At 49.1% G+C, this 16,243-nt stretch overlaps 4 protein-coding genes across 4 annotated transcripts; 1 reads left to right on the top strand and 3 right to left on the bottom strand.

Moving 5' to 3' along the window:
* Positions 1 to 1,418: 1,418 nt before the first annotated feature.
* On the bottom strand, positions 1,419 to 4,900 carry F5B22DRAFT_384846 (family 92 glycosyl hydrolase). The gene is made up of 7 exons (XM_047971319.1): positions 4,872 to 4,900; positions 3,877 to 4,808; positions 3,358 to 3,718; positions 3,149 to 3,299; positions 3,033 to 3,098; positions 2,642 to 2,983; positions 1,419 to 2,482 (listed from the first exon to the last, which is right to left on the bottom strand). The coding sequence occupies exons 2-7, from the start codon at positions 4,610 to 4,612 to the stop codon at positions 1,688 to 1,690; spliced, it is 2,451 nt and encodes an 816-aa protein (XP_047827770.1). The 5' UTR covers positions 4,613 to 4,808; positions 4,872 to 4,900; the 3' UTR covers positions 1,419 to 1,687.
* Positions 4,901 to 5,865: 965 nt separating this feature from the next.
* On the bottom strand, positions 5,866 to 8,323 carry F5B22DRAFT_619671 (uncharacterized protein). Its single transcript, XM_047975789.1, has 5 exons — positions 7,759 to 8,323; positions 7,481 to 7,682; positions 7,118 to 7,333; positions 6,211 to 6,939; positions 5,866 to 5,969 (listed from the first exon to the last, which is right to left on the bottom strand). The coding sequence occupies exons 2-4, from the start codon at positions 7,659 to 7,661 to the stop codon at positions 6,281 to 6,283; spliced, it is 1,056 nt and encodes a 351-aa protein (XP_047827769.1). The 5' UTR covers positions 7,662 to 7,682; positions 7,759 to 8,323; the 3' UTR covers positions 5,866 to 5,969; positions 6,211 to 6,280.
* Positions 8,324 to 8,853: 530 nt separating this feature from the next.
* On the bottom strand, positions 8,854 to 13,148 carry F5B22DRAFT_619666 (uncharacterized protein). Its single transcript, XM_047975788.1, has one exon. The coding sequence runs from the start codon at positions 12,529 to 12,531 to the stop codon at positions 9,310 to 9,312; it is 3,222 nt and encodes a 1,073-aa protein (XP_047827768.1). The 5' UTR covers positions 12,532 to 13,148; the 3' UTR covers positions 8,854 to 9,309.
* A 1,099-nt stretch (positions 13,149 to 14,247) lies between these two features.
* Positions 14,248 to 15,730, top strand: F5B22DRAFT_384810 (uncharacterized protein). Its single transcript, XM_047971318.1, has 3 exons — positions 14,248 to 14,720; positions 14,809 to 15,514; positions 15,577 to 15,730. The coding sequence occupies exons 1-2, from the start codon at positions 14,441 to 14,443 to the stop codon at positions 15,420 to 15,422; spliced, it is 894 nt and encodes a 297-aa protein (XP_047827767.1). The 5' UTR covers positions 14,248 to 14,440; the 3' UTR covers positions 15,423 to 15,514; positions 15,577 to 15,730.
* The last annotated feature ends 513 nt before the right edge of the window (positions 15,731 to 16,243 follow it).

The raw sequence follows: 16,243 nt of genomic DNA, 5'->3' as shown, positions 1-16,243 counted from the left end.
TATCCACATGGCTGGGGCCAGGCAGTCCCTGGCGGCCAAGGCTTTTTTCATGCTCCTGCCCAAGGGCTGTCTCTATTGGTAGAAACAGAGGATAGTCGAGGCGGTAAGTTCCTGCCCGGATGAAATGTTCATCAGATCTAGGTACTAGGACCGGATCAAGACCGAAGGAATCTAGGTCCAGACGAGGGGTGGGCTGCAGGGGCTGGTTGGCTGACGTCTCGCCCATGAGGATCGCACACCTAGGTATACCGGCACACCACGGTATGCGTATATCGAAGTAGCACACACATACATACAGTTCATATAGATCCTGATACGTGCGTCCTGGGGTACCGTGGTGCCATGCTGCGCTGTGCTGTGCTGTGCTCTGCCACGCATCAATACCATACCAATTCCAACAGAGGTACCCGCACCGGTGAGCACGCCGGCTTCCAACGCTACAGCATTGACCGTGGGGGTGGCCGCGACATGTACAATTAGACGATAGATAAAGCTCAGATGGATGTCACGCTACGTAGCTACGTCTACATGGGCTACCTGCACCACCATATGCTACCAATGATGCCTGGGTTCGCTACCGCAACCACGGGTATATGCGGAAGACGATCTGCTGTGTATAGTATAGACTATCTCGATACCTGAGTATACATGGCTTTATACTGCCTGGGCTACATAGTATGTCACGTATTGTGCGTCAAACCTGCCAGATCTAGATACACGTGCAGACTCGAACAGCACGGATGAGGAATGTACAGGCGAAGAAAAAAACGGTGCCTACCTAGCGCATCATCTTTGGCTTAAGACAGGTATTGGAGGAGGGGGAGGGGAGGGGGGATATAAATAGGTGGTTAATACAAGTTGCACGACAAGTGAGGGCGATCATGGTGGCGTTCCAATACATCCATGTACAGCTGCGGCGCGGGGATATACATTCTGACTTCTATACTTACTTAAGCCCGGTACGGTACGGTACGGTACGACACCCTTACTTAGAAAAAAAAAACCGATCGCTTCCTCGCTGGCACCGTTCGTTGGATCTGAGCATATCGGATATGCCAGTCTCGCGACTAATAACGTCTCTAGACTGCAAGAAACCCTTGTCACGCCAAGGGTAGCAATGCCGCAAGCGCCAAAAACGTTCGGGATCATTAAAGAATGTCAATACTCCCAGAGGAACTTCTGTCAACAAGCGTGCTATCTAACTAAAACTCTGTATTACCCTATAGCTATTAGTCAATTAGGGCCCCTTGCGCAACAACAAGCGTCCTTGGTAACCCCCCATATATTGGATTCTCACCTGCGAGATCGTTACATTCCAGCATGAGACTTCAAGCAACACTTCAATTGTAAACTACACACAGGTGTAATGTAGGGGCCAACATATAACCCGGTACGTTATAGTATAGTCTATGATGGAGGACATGCTGTGATTAAAGTTTCTGGGGGGAAGCAACAGCATCACAGGCTACACAGGCCTGAGGTAGGTAATTAGGATTGACAGGTGGTCTATTACAGGAAAGAAATCTTTCCCATCACTACCACATAAGTAACTCGAATAAGATGTCTAGGCGAATAGAAAACAGCCCAATTGATTGCTGTTAAGCGTATGAACGTCATTATATATCTTTAACGATGCCTCTTAACATTTACAAGACCCGTTACCTTCATAATATTTATTCTCTCACTGTCAAAACCCTAGTCCGGTCCGTCCAAAATCGGTTGGGTATCGTAAGCTATGCGGTAGCGTTTTTGAAGTCGTACCGTTAAAGCCGACATACTCGCCCACACTCGGGGGTAGGTCCTTCACAGCGGTGCCCCACGAGCTCTCGTTTTTGCCAAGTGTCAGTACAAGCTCCTTACCTTCAGTGAAGAAGCTGTGATCAATCCAATTCTTCGTGTACGGTTCGCCGTTGAGAGTAGCGCTCTGGATATAAATCGCCTGGTACGTCGGGTCGAAGTTGACCGCCCGAACGGTTGCGGTCTTGCCTGTTACAGGGCTCGTGATATTAACGCTCTCGAAGAATGGAGGGGTGATGAGATAGACGTCTTGTCCGGGATTCGGAAACAGCCCGATCATGGAGAAAGCAACAAAAGATCCCATTGCGCCGCTATCATCATTTCCAGGAAGTCCCTGGGGGGTTGTATCGAAGAACCTGGGAATATAAAAATGGCTGCGCTTAGCGGACAAAGCCGGCCGTCCAGCATAGTGATATTGGAATACGGTCAAGAAAGCAGGCTCGTTTCCGATATAGGTAATGTTAGTGTCATGGAGGTAGTCTAGCCGTTTGACAAAATTGCTTGGACCGCCGTAGAGGGTGACAAGTGAGGCTTGGTCGTGAGGTACGTAAAAGCCATATTCCCAAATACTACTCTCAAAAGTCTCAGCTCCTGTGTTCTGTAGTGAACAGACGGAGCCAGTGTTGTCAATATTACTGCACTTCAATGGGTTTTGAAAGCCCCAAGTTCTGTTTAGATATTTTGGCTGTCAATATGGTTAGTGGCTGCTAATAGTAGTCTAACAGACGAAGGATTCAAGAGCTTGGTGGGGTTCCAAGACTTGAACATAGCTTCGGAGGTAATGCTCTGGACGCAAATAGGCTGTCAAGATCGCCGAAATAGGACGACTTCGAGAATCACTCACTTGAAAGAAGCCAACAAAGCCAGTATCGGCACCCGAAAATAAATTTGATGTTTGATTCTCTTTATACAAGTTTCGCCAGTTGTCGCTCGAGTCGAGGTACTTCTCCGCGTCGGTGGTCTTGTTCATTGCTTTGGCCATCTGTGCGATGGTAAAGTCATTATAGCTGTATTCCAGCGTTCGAGAAAGACTGCGTGTTAAAGTGCCAAATCCCTTATAGTCGAAGTCTTGAACTGGAATGTAGCCAAGGGATTTCCAGCTGTCAATGCCACCTCGGCCGTGGCAACACCAGTCAAAAGGTTCAACCTCTGCATCTTTCACCACTGCCTCGTATCCGACATCCCACTATCTAGGGTAAGTTACCACCTCACATGAGATAGGGCTTACTACTCACATCAATGCCGCCAGCTAGGCCCTTCAGATAGCCGTCGGCTAGGATGACATCGGCATTGGATCCGCCCTAGGAATTTCAGCATGTAAGGATCAACGACTAATTGAAGATTTTCTTACCTGTGTGTAGCCTTTTGATAAGCTCATATGGCAGTCAGGCAACCAGCCTTCATGTCTGTAAGTGTCGATCAAGGAACGAATCATTTGCTCAACTGTAGAAGGGTCAAGGATTGTCAAGAAAGGGATCTGGGACCGGAAACTATCCCACAGGCTATTCCATTTCATGTGAGCGATACTCTTCAGAGCATATTACCGTGACGGCAACTTACCAATAGAATGAATCGAAGTATGGCTCCCCAGTTTCCCAATGAGGGTTTTCCCCCGTGTAGTTCTGTGGGTTCACCATAGTTCTATAAATCCCGCTATAAAGATTCGTGACCTGCTTTGGGTCAACCCCACCGCCAGTCGAGACAACAATCGGACTAAGCTTCTCCCGCCAAGCATTAGTGGCAGCAGTTTCAATTGCGTCGAAGTCAAAACTTGGGATTTCTGCCTCCGCGTTGGCGCAAGCCTGGTCCGAGCTAATGAAGCTCAGGCCTACCCGTGCAATGACAGGGGCTGCGGGGGAGGCGAATCTCACAAAGGCGCCCCCCGGCAGAGGAAACCCATTTATGGACCGCGAGATTGTCACTACCGTTCGCTGGAGTTAGTAGTTACACTTTTACTTGAATAGGGAACAGGTTTCGGGCGGCATGTGTACTCCTAGGACATGCTTGGGGCCCTAATAGGCAATTAAGGGCTCCGCGAGTGTCCAGAATAGGAAGAGAGCAAATTCAGGGGTAGCATACAGTTCTTGACATCCGTACTCGCCCGACTATCCACAAAAATCCCGTTGTCGAGAATCTCTGATCCGGAAAAATCAGTGCAGAAATAGGAGAGGTACTGTCCCTGGGCAAAACTAGACACGAAGAGTGCCTGTCCCTTGATCCTTCCAGTTTCAGGATCAACAGATATGCTAGCGTTATCCTGGCGAGAATTGTGAAGGTCACTCAAATCTTGTAGAAGAAGAGGGTGAGCACCATTTGTGGCTGTTGGAAAAGTGAAACGGAATAGGGCAGTGCGCTGAGAGGTTGTCATCTCTGCCTTAATTCCCGTGTTCAGGGTAACAGAGAAGAAACCGGGGCGTGCCACCACGGAATCCCGGTTGAAGGCCCCATAAGCTATGCGAGTCCTCTTGGAGTAGACACATAAGTTAATGTCGTCGCCTGGGCAAGCGGCATAAGGGAACAAGGGAAAGTTTCCAAGGGACGGTTCACCGCCCGTCCCGGAGTCGTGCAGGGCCGAGAAACCAAGGATCGGAGTGCCGTCGAGGGTGAAGCCGCCTTGGTTACTTCCGGAGTTGGTGTCGGCAACGGCTTTTGCCAGCCCGTAGGGTAGGGTCGCACCCGCGAACACATTACCTCCATTCCGGGTTCCGATCAGCTGATCGACATACTGAAGAGGGTCGAACTCAGCGGCACCAGCCTTCAGAATGGCTGGCGTGACCAGTAAGAGTGAAGTGAACCGAGAATGAAACAGGTACATGATGAGGGCATCCAATCGGCAGATGGATGAAAAGAACGAGCGATGGGCCACGATAGCAGCAGCCGGCAGATATACGACCCTATTATATAGAGGGTCTAATCGTCCACAGCGATAACCATGGTTACAACAGACGCATTCCGGCTTGCGGGATGTCTCGATCTAGTGGAGACGCGTACTGAGACGAGAATGGCACGCACTATATACAGTACTGTAAACTGCCGATGGCCACGTACTGTACGAGACGAGAAGACTACCGTACCTATGTCGTGTAGTAGCGAGTGCAGTGTCAGTATAAAGAGTTGCTTGCTTGCTGGACATCCATGCAGTTAAGTAGCACTGGCGTAGGTAAATGGTCTAGTGTGGACGATGAGGCCCTGTCGATCGTGATAAGCTGCAGCAGTGAAGTCATGTCGTCCCATCGAGGACGGTGGCCTGGGGTACGAAGTAGGTAGGGAACAGAGTTGACGCTGTCTTGCCTTCTTTCGCCCCGAGGGCACCGAGGGTTGTGCCTGTCATGGGCCGTGTCGCGTGCATTTCCGAGTCGATGAACCTTCCGTTCCTGGCGGACGCCTCTACACCATCGTTGTGTGTCTGCATTGTGATTCTGCAAAGTTGGGGAAGTTGTCGGCGTGATAGCCAGGATCTGCCAGGACCAAGTGGGAAGATGCAAGAGAAAGAAAGCACCTGGCTTAACGTTGCATTCGGCAATATTGAGTCCCGTACCCCACGCGATCTGCGGTTCGCCTTCTGGTCAATATTATACTCACTGACCTACGAAGTAACACAAAGAAGGCTCTGCTCCAGTTCCCGATCTTGCATAGGTATTGTTATCCCTCTCCCTCAGGCAGGATGTAGATAGAGATAGCATGTCTTCTGGAACAACATTCTAAAGCGTTGTCGTTTGCTCTCATGGCCTCCGATGTCATTTCCCCATGGGATGTAGCGGGTGTGTAGCGGGCATGTAGCGGTGGTATGTTGTGAGCGCTAGGACGCCTACATAGTACCTACGCTAGGTTCCTACTGAAGTAAGTACCTAACCTACTGTATGTAACTCACCGGCGGTGGTGTCACCTACATACGGTACTTCGGTATCAATCAGCAGGGATCAACGGCGCCAAACAGCGATGCTGGCTCGGCTGGCTGAGAATCGCATCGTCATTGGCTTCAGATAATTATCTATTATTCGCGTTCCTGCATAAGTGCGCATAAAGCAACGCGAAGGACGGCAAATGAGGTGATCCTTATTGACACAACGTCGGCCACGAGATGAAAAGAAGCTTATCCGCGAGAAGCAGGTCGTCTGTAGATATGCTTACCCCGCGTACGTCGAGATACCTAGGTAACGTGGGTAGGTATTCTTGAAGAAATTACAGTAACTTGATTTACCCCTGCTTGTGCTTGGCGTCAGTCACTCTGGGTATACCTTCGTTGGAGGATACTAGAAGACATCACGGGCATCAGGCACCCTCCATACACTCTATTAACAAGGGTCGGGGGTTCATATGGTCTAAGACAGTCATGTTATTTAGTATTAGATTCTCATTCCTAAAAACTTCATAATCTTCATAATCTTCGCTTACTTCTATAAGACAGTTAGCCAACTACACGTGCTCTCCATGTCCAGCGCAACGCCAACCACAAACACCAAAGACAAAGCACGCAAATTGTTTACAGCCTCGCACCACGTACCTCGTTCGGTGACTTGACCTCGAGAAGCAGCTTGCCCGTGTTCTTGCCCTCAAACAGGTCCTTGATGGCATATTCCGCCTTCTCGATGCCGCCCTTGACGATGGTTTCCTTGCGCTTGAGCTTGCCCTCGGCCAGCCACTCGCCGATCTCCTTGCGGGCGCGCGGGAATTCGCCCAAAAAGTCGAAGACGATGAAACCTTCCATGTGAATGCGCTGGGCTATCACGTGGAAGAGGTTCCGAATGCCCTTCGTCTCCTTTCCAGACTCGTTGTATCCCGAGATGGCACCACACATGACAAAGCGCGAGTGCTTCTGGGCGCGGCCGAGAGCTATCTCGAGGATCTCGCCGCCTACGTTGTCCCAGTAGACGTCGACGTAGTCAGGCGTCGCCTCCGCAAACTCCTTTTTGAAGTTCTCGCTCTTGTAGTTTAGCGCCGCGTCAAAGCCCAGCTCCTCTTTCAACCATACGCACTTGTCGTCTGAGCCGGCGATTCCGACGACTCTGCATCCGCGCAGTTTCGCAATCTGTCCGACAACAGAACCTGTAGCACCCGCAGCGCCCGATACGACGACAGTTTCACCAGCCTTCGGTTTTCCGATCTTGTCAAGACCGAAATAAGCAGTCAAGCCAGTCAGTCCTGTGAAAGATACCAATTAGTGCCCTCATCATGCTAGTTATGCTATGCAATCGGCATTGCGAATCACATGAACCCTCAAAGGTGTAAGCGTGCAAAGCGTGCCTCAGTATTGTCCCCGTCCTCCCCACGAAAGCAGCAGCGCATGAAGTGAGATGACGAACTAAACGAATGCACGTACCTAAAACACCGAGGAGATCGGTGATCTGGCCGCCCTCAGGAATCTCAAGCTTCTCAAACTCCTTATCGCTCACGATCTTGTACTCGGTCCAGCCGATACTAGCGTTGACGATCTCGCCTTCCTTGGCCTTGGGACTCTTGCTGGCAACCACGCGGGAAAGAGTACCGCCGCGCATAGTCTCGCCGATTTGAACAGGCGGTAAGTACGACCGGGTATCTGATATTCAAGATGAAAGAGTTAGCTAACATTCTCAATTCGACAATTCCATCCTCGAATTGGCAAAAAGCCTATCACTTTCATCTACTAGCTTTTCAACCCTAGTGAAACAATAGATTTCGTAAAAAAGGCGCAACTGTCACACACCGTTTAACCATCCCCGCATGGCAGGGTCGAGGGACAAATACAAGACCTCCAAAAGGACTTGGCCATCCTTGAGTTCGTCAGCCGTAGGAGCAGGCTCCTTCTCGAGTCTGAAGGTCTCGCCGGGGACGACGTGCGTCTTGGGTCGCTGAGCGAGGACGAATTTCTTGTTTTCGCGAGCCATATTGATTTTCTCTAATTTGCTCTGTATGTACGAGGCAGAAATCAGCAATGTGAACTCAATTTTCCGAAACTACGGAGGTTATAAGAAAGCTCCTTACAGTTCAAGGGTAAAAGAAAAGAGATTGAATAGGTCTGGGTATAGATAGATAACTTGTCAAAGTTCTAACGAAATCATGAGGTAGCATCATACAAAAAAAACGAGGACCACCACGCTATATATACGTCATGGACGACTCGCGCTCAGAGGGAAAAAACGCAATCCACCCAAGCTCAAAGAAAATCGTGTCATTCGGCCATCTATTTCGAAACGGTAAACCAAGACGGCCCGCATCGGAGCTAGCGTCGCAGGGATGCACACGTAACAACCCTATCTACATGCCTACATTTACAGTCCGAGGGAAGCAGTCATGCGATTGATTTATAATGAAAGGCATGAATGCGAATCACGTAACCCAGGTGCGTCGTCAGACTATTACTAGCTAGCTCTCAAAGATAATCGCAAAAGGCCTGTACCGAGGCCGAAAGTTGCATCGATTACACCTCCTACGCAAAATCGTACCTCGGCACATCCTTAGTGCATCGTACGTAACAGTAAAAAAGGGAAAAAAGGGTGAGGAGGTACTGACGCATGCAAAGTCAGTCTTTTCTCCGGGGAAATATCCCCCATATAAAGTATGTAGAACTGGCAATCTTCAACATACAATGCCTCCTAATAGGTTGTTGCTGATACGGTAGCGCTGCGCGAACGCGGGAGCTCTTACCGGAAGGAGTTGGCGGCTCCGGGCTTCCCACCGCACTACCGACCCTAAGGTGAGGCGAGATCGCAATGAGCTGCGTACATGTAAGTATTGTAAAGATTTTGCCGAAAAACTTCGTTGTTGCATTTATAAGCAACCCAAGATGTTGGTACCTAGTCAGTGTACGGTAGTAAATAGAAATTACCGGGTCATGTATCAAAAGAAGGATTGTAGCTTAGGTAATGAAGAGTGCTGAGATGAATGTACTGTAGAGGTAATGAGTTAGTTTCCTTTATTTGCTTCATCTACTCTTCAACTTTATTAACCCGATTCACGGCCAATATAAACATTTTGTATACACGAGTTTAGAAGAAACAAACCAATCCACGGAGACACCCATGATGGGCGGAGATCGAGGATGATACGGTCACATTATTGACACTGACAATATCGAATCACGGTATTCAGACGGTCTTTTGGGCTTCATGTCCAAGCTGTGCATTGGATATAATCTCATGACAAACATATATAGCAATGGAAGCCAACAAATATACAGGGTAAAGGACGCAGGTAGCTTCGACTACCATCATAGTGGTTATAGTGTAAGACAACATCAGCCTAGTCCGATGAACCAACGTGTCACCCCAACAATGTATTTGTGACATGATACGTTTTGCCTAGAGCGATCGTACATGGTAACTCTTCTCTCGCTTAGGGGATGAAATGTGCGGCTTACCGACCTATCCAGCGTGGAGGTACTGCCCTATCGTGGGCATCGCATCTCCATCTCTCAAAACCGTAGACACGTAGGGATAGTGCAGTCTGTTTTTTTCAACACATAAAAGCAACATTAAGCTAATCGTAACAAACATCCAGACGCCTGTAAACTCCTAGCAGGGGGCAGCATATTGATCAACGAGCAAGAATACTTGAAACCTGGCTGGCATTTGTGTCGCTGCTCTGGTCATCGATATCATCTTGTTGGAAATCTTGTAACTTGAATCGACGACCTCCTGATTGACCACGGCGCCGGCGGGGGCGGCTTCGAGTCTGAGTTTCGGGTTCGGAGTCTGCCACTTCTCGCTCCTTGACGCCAACACTCAGATCAACGCTACTATGGCGATTTTCACGTGATGCCTTGGTCTCGGATTGTTCGGCTCCCTCATCGTTGGATGCGTCAAGCTGGTCACCAACCATACCCTCTTCCACGTCTTCTGCCGCCTCATTATCCTCGTCGCCACTGGCGTTGCTTATGAACGCCGCACTTTTAGGCGTTAGATTGGTTTTCCGGCCCTTCCTAATTCTATACTCAATCTCACGATACTCAATATCGAAATCAAGGGCATTCTCCTCCCCATTAGAATACTCGAGCTTATGAGTATGTTGAAATTTTTGCATGAGGAGCGTGCACGTCTCCTTCACATTCAGGCTCTGCCAATTAGGCAGAGTTCTCCGTAGCCGAAACCAGACCACCATGAGAGGGGGCCTAGTCCATTGACCGCCTAACTCATTGCGCAGCCTGAGCCATGGAATGCGGCTATCCGCATTAGCGCCGGATTTGAGGATTTCCTTGATAATGAGAGAGCGATTGCGGTAAGACATGGTAGTGGCTGTTTCGCGAGCTTGCTGTATGATTTGATCGATGGGCATAGCCTCTCCATCTAAGCCGCCACCTGCGAGTTGAGGTTTGATAGCCTTCCATTTGGCTATACATTGAATGCGACTACGCGTTCTGTCCATGCCTTGACTCACTAATTGCCAATTGATATCTTCCTCAACTGGCCGACTATCGTCCATACCTCGCCGAGCCCGCTGTTTACGTATCTCTTCAATAGCTTGTTCAACGATAGCCACAAGCCTGTCGGATTCCTCCTGACTCCATTGGTCCTTTTTCAGCTTATCTCCACAGATGATATAGTTTCTAATACGGTCCCGGACATCCTCAGGATGACGATTGATGAAGTGACCTATCTGAGCGTATTTGTTTCCGTACTGTTCATACATTTCCCTGAGTTCTTGCTCTTGCTCTGCGGTCCATGTCCCACGTGCCACAAAGTTGTGGAATTTACGTCGAGTTTGATTGATAACCTTCTGTCGACTTCGGCCAGGGCAGGTTGCTGTGATATTCTCCCATAAATCACCCGCCCTGGGTTCTTTCGGATTGCCATGGATTAATTCATTGACTTGGTGCTGAGTCATCCCATGGTCATCCCTAAATCGCTCAATAGCTTGGCTAAGATTGCGGATTTCGAAGTCAGTGAAGGCTCCAGACAACGTGGCCGGAGACTTAGGCCATCGCAAACGAATAACGCTGTTGTTTGATGGCGTCACAGCAATACCATCGGCATCGGAATACGGTCCATCAGTGAGCATGCTTGAGATCTTAGGCGGCCTAGACTTCCCGTTGACACTAGACGGGCCGGCTTGTCCCTCGTCCTCCGAAGCAGCTATCTGTTTGCCTTTGCCTTTATCAATCTTGCGTGACCTTGCGGCAGTAGAAGGCGATTGAGAGTCAGTGTCATCGCCAATGTCTTCTTCTACCAGGCGGCTGAAAAAGTCTGGCTTCACGACACGCTTCCGTCCAGTACTAGTCTTAATGCTTGCACGGCGCTTAGACCCTTTTGTGCCAGAGTCGCCAGTACCAGTCGGGAGTGGCAGTGAGGACGGTACTTCAATATCATAAATTAAAGCACGATTATCACTCGGCGCAACCCTTCCGTTCAGAACTGTCCCATTCCCTTGTTGATGATCAGGTAGTTCGCCTTGCAAAACACCAGTAACGAACTCTGCACTGCGAACAGTATTGCTTGGCTCCTGAGAAGCCCCGAGAAAAGCGTTGTGTCTGCGTGTAGTGATCCCGTGATGTGTATTTAGTGTTTCCGCAGTGGTTTCGGCGTGACTGTCGGCATTTCCATCCCTATAGTCTTCGTCTATGTCATCGTCGCGGTACACTTCCTCTAGTTCGCTGTCGACCGCGCTGTCAGCCGTATTGTGAACTATTGCAGCTTCAACTAAATCGCTCTCGATTCGGGGATAGGTATCCATATCTTCGATGGGTTCTTCAAACTGTGGCTGGGCTTCAGCGGCTGGTTTCGACTCGATCTCTATAGGCTCGTGATGCTGTCTTCTCTTACGCCGAGAGTAGAGTTGCTCAGCCAGGTCATCAAAGTGGATCTCACCGTCAGGAGATGGTTCCAGTCGCTCAACAGTATCATTCTGAGGGTATTCGTTATTTTCTACTGCTATGTCTGCCGTCTTAGAATAGGACTTCTTGCGCTTCTTCTTGGAAGCTTGATGTGACTCATGCTCGGTTTGAATCTGAGAATTCCTCTTGCGCTTTCTCAACACGGTATCTTGAGGCTCAGCGGGCTCAACGAGATCAATAGTTCCGTTAGTCTTGGCGATCTCTCTTATGTGGGCTTCATCTCCCTCCTCTTCCTGTTCGCGTTTCGCAGCAATATCAGCTTCTTGAGATAGCCAGAGATCCCGAAAACGGCTCTCCTCTTGTTGGTCAGGCTCCACAGTAGAGGTGGCTTCAGCCTGCTGTTTCGCCAGCCTTGCTGCGCGCTTACTCTCTTTTCTTGCTTTCTTGTGCTGACTCCGCGCCTGGGCGCTAGCAGAGATATCGGCGTCTATCATATTGGTATCCTCAATTATCTCGGAGTGGTCATGCTCTTCTTGAAAGCCGAGGTCGGTTGACGGCTGCTGAGCTATATTTTGTGAATTTTCATCGGATGGTTGGGAATTTGAGCTTCGTCGCTTCTTGTTCTTCCTCTTCTTCTTTGATAGATGTGTGAAATTCTCGTGTTGGCCAGATTCGGCAGCAAGATCTCCTGATGAATTGAAAGCAGGCGAAGACTGGTATGGAGACGAGTTGGACATTTTGCGTTTTGGAATGGGCGTTGGAGCTTGAGAGCTGTGTAGACGCGAAGCAGGTGAGCTCGAGTACTCGACCTTATTGCGACGTTGCGGCGGGAGGAAAGCGGGGCCGATGGAGCTATTGATTTGGCTCGAGAAGGTTAAGTCGTCGCTAGGAAGATGATGGTGTTGAGGTTCGTCTTGCTCTTGTTCGAGGGTGTGGTTGTTCGTTTCATAACCCTCCTCCGCCTTGGGCAGACTGGTATTGTTCCCCATCTGGCTTTACAGCATGGCTACCAGTGCCGTCTGAAGCTGCCGATGCGGTAAGTCGGTAAAGGTAGGTACAATCTAAATGTAGACCCCTCTTCGGTAGGTATGTAACGTTTGCCGTGCCTGTGGTTTTTGTTGTCAGAACGGCAAGCGTAACTTTGCGCATAGTCGCAATTAAGACGGGTTTGAATGAAGAGAGGCTGGGGCGCAAAACCCGACGACTAGCGGGAACAAACATATAGGCTTCCTCGGGATGTAGAGTTGGGATGAACCGAGGAGACCAAGGGTGAAGACGTATGTACGCGCCAAGTAGCCCAGCGCAAGAATGGGATGTCGCAAAGAAAATTGGTGGCAGTGGGACAATTGGGGGTGCCTGGGGACGAATGGGACAATGCAGGAGCAACAAGATTGGAACTTGTTGATCGCGTGGGTGACGATATTCTGTGCGGTTGCTCGGAAGCGGGGAGGGCTTGGGCGGGTTGGGATAAAATCAAAGCAGGGTATGGTAGATATCAATTCATCTCGCCCATTGCCATTGGGCTGTAGTGAGGCGCATAACACGGCCACAAGTGAGCTATCACCATGCGATGCCGGATTGCAAGAGGGGATTCACCACATGGGGGTCTTACCGGTGAGGGGACAATGCTTCTTCGGCGTCCTATAGCAGACTGGCGACTCTGATTATCTGCAGAGGCGATACTTAATCGATGCTCGTCGGGACGATACACATACTACAGCAGGTGAGGAGTGGACAGCGGCAAGTCGTCTCACTTGATTGATTCATGGGCATGGCGCGCACTTGGTTGCGAAAAAACGCGAACGGGAAGCCAAGAGTAGGTGCGCATACGAAGTACATGCATGTATATGTACTGTGGCTTGGTGGCTGGGGATAGCCGTGGGGGAGCTAAATAAGATTACCTGATTGGTTGGGGCAGAGTTGGGGTTAGGTGGGGGTCCTTGTGAAATGGATTGTACAGGTAGCTTCTGTCGGCCTGATCCTCGAGGTACTGGTACTTTGGGTTGAATACTTCCAAGTTTGAACTTTGGTACAAGCATGTTCACGACACGCGCCAGTCAGGGTTCTTCCTGCAGAACACCGCAGGTACCTAGGTATTGTGTTCAACCTGGTCGCCCTTCAGGCTTCAGCCAGTCCCGTCATCAGCCCCTGTTGCCAATCTGGTTAGCTCACCTTAGCGGGTTCGGGTTTCTACTGTAAGTAGGTAAGCGCTAAAAGCGTAACCGCTGCCCTAAGGGCTATCTAAGCGCTGCGAAACATAGTAGATAAGTAGGTAGGTATAACCTCAGGAAATGCGGTACTGTAGGTATATCTTAGACGAACAAATCAGCATACTAAGCGTCGCATAATAGATACGTTTTCGAATCATCATCAGAATGCTTATATGCTGGGCAGCGATTTTAACACCGATGTAAAGATGATGAAGGAAAACGAGAAACCAGTTGCTGCTGGATGAAGCTCAAAAATCAACTTCAATGGCAGTCAGGACCCATTTTCATCCGCAGACTTTTGGCAAAAAAAAAACAGTGTTAGTTAGCCATTTGAACTTTGGAACGGCTTCAGAACGCCAAGTAAGCCGGACGAAGTTCAAATGGGCTGGCAAAGGCAGACAAAGGGTTACACATCGTAACATCCCCTGAAGAGGCTATGCAGAGTAGGCCTATTTGGCGCTCTGCCTCCATGTCCTCTCTTCTCATTGGCCACCTATTATCATGTTGGATGCAAGAGGATGCTTCCTGCAGCAAGCTTGACTAATGATGGCCCTGCAAGGCCATTGCACGGTTTCGTGTATATATCTCACTCCCCCTTCACTATTAGGTGATATTCAGCTTTCGACATTTGAATCAATTTCTCTCGTCTTCAATTCCCCAGAAATCCCCTTCTCAAGGACAACACATAATGTCTCCGGCTCTCCTTTGGGGAATCCTTGTTTACCAGTGGGTAACAATACATTTCTCACTGGTTGACGCCTCCTCGCAGTGTTATTTTCCAAATGGTGCAGAAGCCGAAGGCTGGTCTGCTTGCAATCCCGACGCTGATGTTAGCTTTTGCTGTTCTTTTCAATACGATTATACTTGCTACAACAACTTGCTGTGTCAAGATGGCAAAGGAAGGGTGGTTCGAGGCGCATGCACCGACCAGTCTTGGACCGACCCAGCCTGTCCACAATATTGCCAGAGTGAGTCTCAATTGCCAATATTATACAAATCAAACGCCCTTCTAGTAGTGTATCTAGTATAGTTACTAACCTGAATACTATTGTGTAGACTATAAGCTTGGAGGCACAGATTTAATTCCTTGCAACAATGTCACGAAAGACCATATCTCATATTGTTGCGATCACGCCATTGATAACTGTTGTGACACTGGGGATGGTCGTTTCGATGTCTTACCGTATCCGACATCGCTTATTGCCACATGGAATCCGGCTGCAAGTGAATATGAAGTTCTTCCCGGTGCTTCAGCCACAGCCTCATCTACCTCGCCGAGCCTATCAAGCTCATCGGTCTCAACAACTACTACCTCGTCATCTACGGCAAGCACAGTGTCAAATTCTTCAAACAACGACTCCGGGCTTAGCAAAGGGGCCCAAATTGGTATTGGGGTTGGTGTAGCAGGTGGAGTTTTGCTTGCCGCGTTGCTGGCGTATCTGCTTTGGAGAGTTCATAAAATGCACGAGGCCGTGAAGCAGCAACATGACCTCAACTCGCGTACATATCCTCCCAGCACTATGACGGATACTGATTTCTCACAATCTTATCCGCAGCCATGGCAATACAAGAACACGGGAATTTCACAAGCTACCCAAGCGCAACTAGTTGCTGAGTCGGAGCTTTCTACCGAGACCAGAAGATATGAACTACATACAACCTCTAGATGAGATCGTACATTTCTCATAGTCATAATAGAGTTACATGGTGGTACACACATACCGCCAATATTCCCAGTCTATGGTGACTCCAAATAAGCATTGTGCGTTACTAGTGGATGAAACATTGCTGTGTTCTCGGTAACCAACACACGCCCACATGCAGTCACTTGGTCTGTACATGAAGTTTACTTAGATAGTCGATTACAGCAAATGACCTTTTTCGTGTATCCATTCAGCTAGCCAAGGCAGCAATGGGAGAAGGTCGTCTTCTATACACAAGCCTCTGCAGCCCCCCTTATGATAGTTACCGGCTTTCCTGGAAAATTCTTGGTCACAAACCTGAACTCAACCAAAGTTTATGCTGCTCCCGTAGTAGCTAGACCTTCCGACTACTTTTACCTGTGGAGGTAGATGAAGTAAGGGAGGAGGGAGGACAGAAACTCGGCAAACAGTCATTCATTTGATGCTGTATCTAGCCTATACAATTACAAAACTTGGTTACACTGGTGTTTCTAATAGCTAGTCGCCTAGGTGATTGGTCAAGGTTTATCCCTTCATTGATTTCAGAGTGTAACGAAAGGGTCACCAGAACAATAAGTAGCCAATGCGTGTTCTAACTCTATCATGAATAGCCTGTACCACGAGACAAGTGAATGGCAACAAGTTTTTGGAAAGCTCTGGTATATAAAGGTGCAGGTCATCAATAGCACAGTGTATACTTGAAATACAGTCCCATTTTGTTCAACTCAACGCATAGTCATTCGACATTCTATAGGGGGGGGGGGGGGGGGGGGGGGGGGGGGGGGGGGGGGGGGGGGGGGCGGGGGGTG

Source organism: Xylaria bambusicola, assembly GCF_022495145.1.
Source record: "Xylaria bambusicola strain CBS 139988 unplaced genomic scaffold F5B22scaffold_45, whole genome shotgun sequence".
Lineage (NCBI taxonomy): Eukaryota > Fungi > Ascomycota > Sordariomycetes > Xylariales > Xylariaceae > Xylaria > Xylaria bambusicola.
Note: the sequence above shows the minus strand (reverse complement) of the source record. Positions and strands in the feature narration are given on the sequence as shown.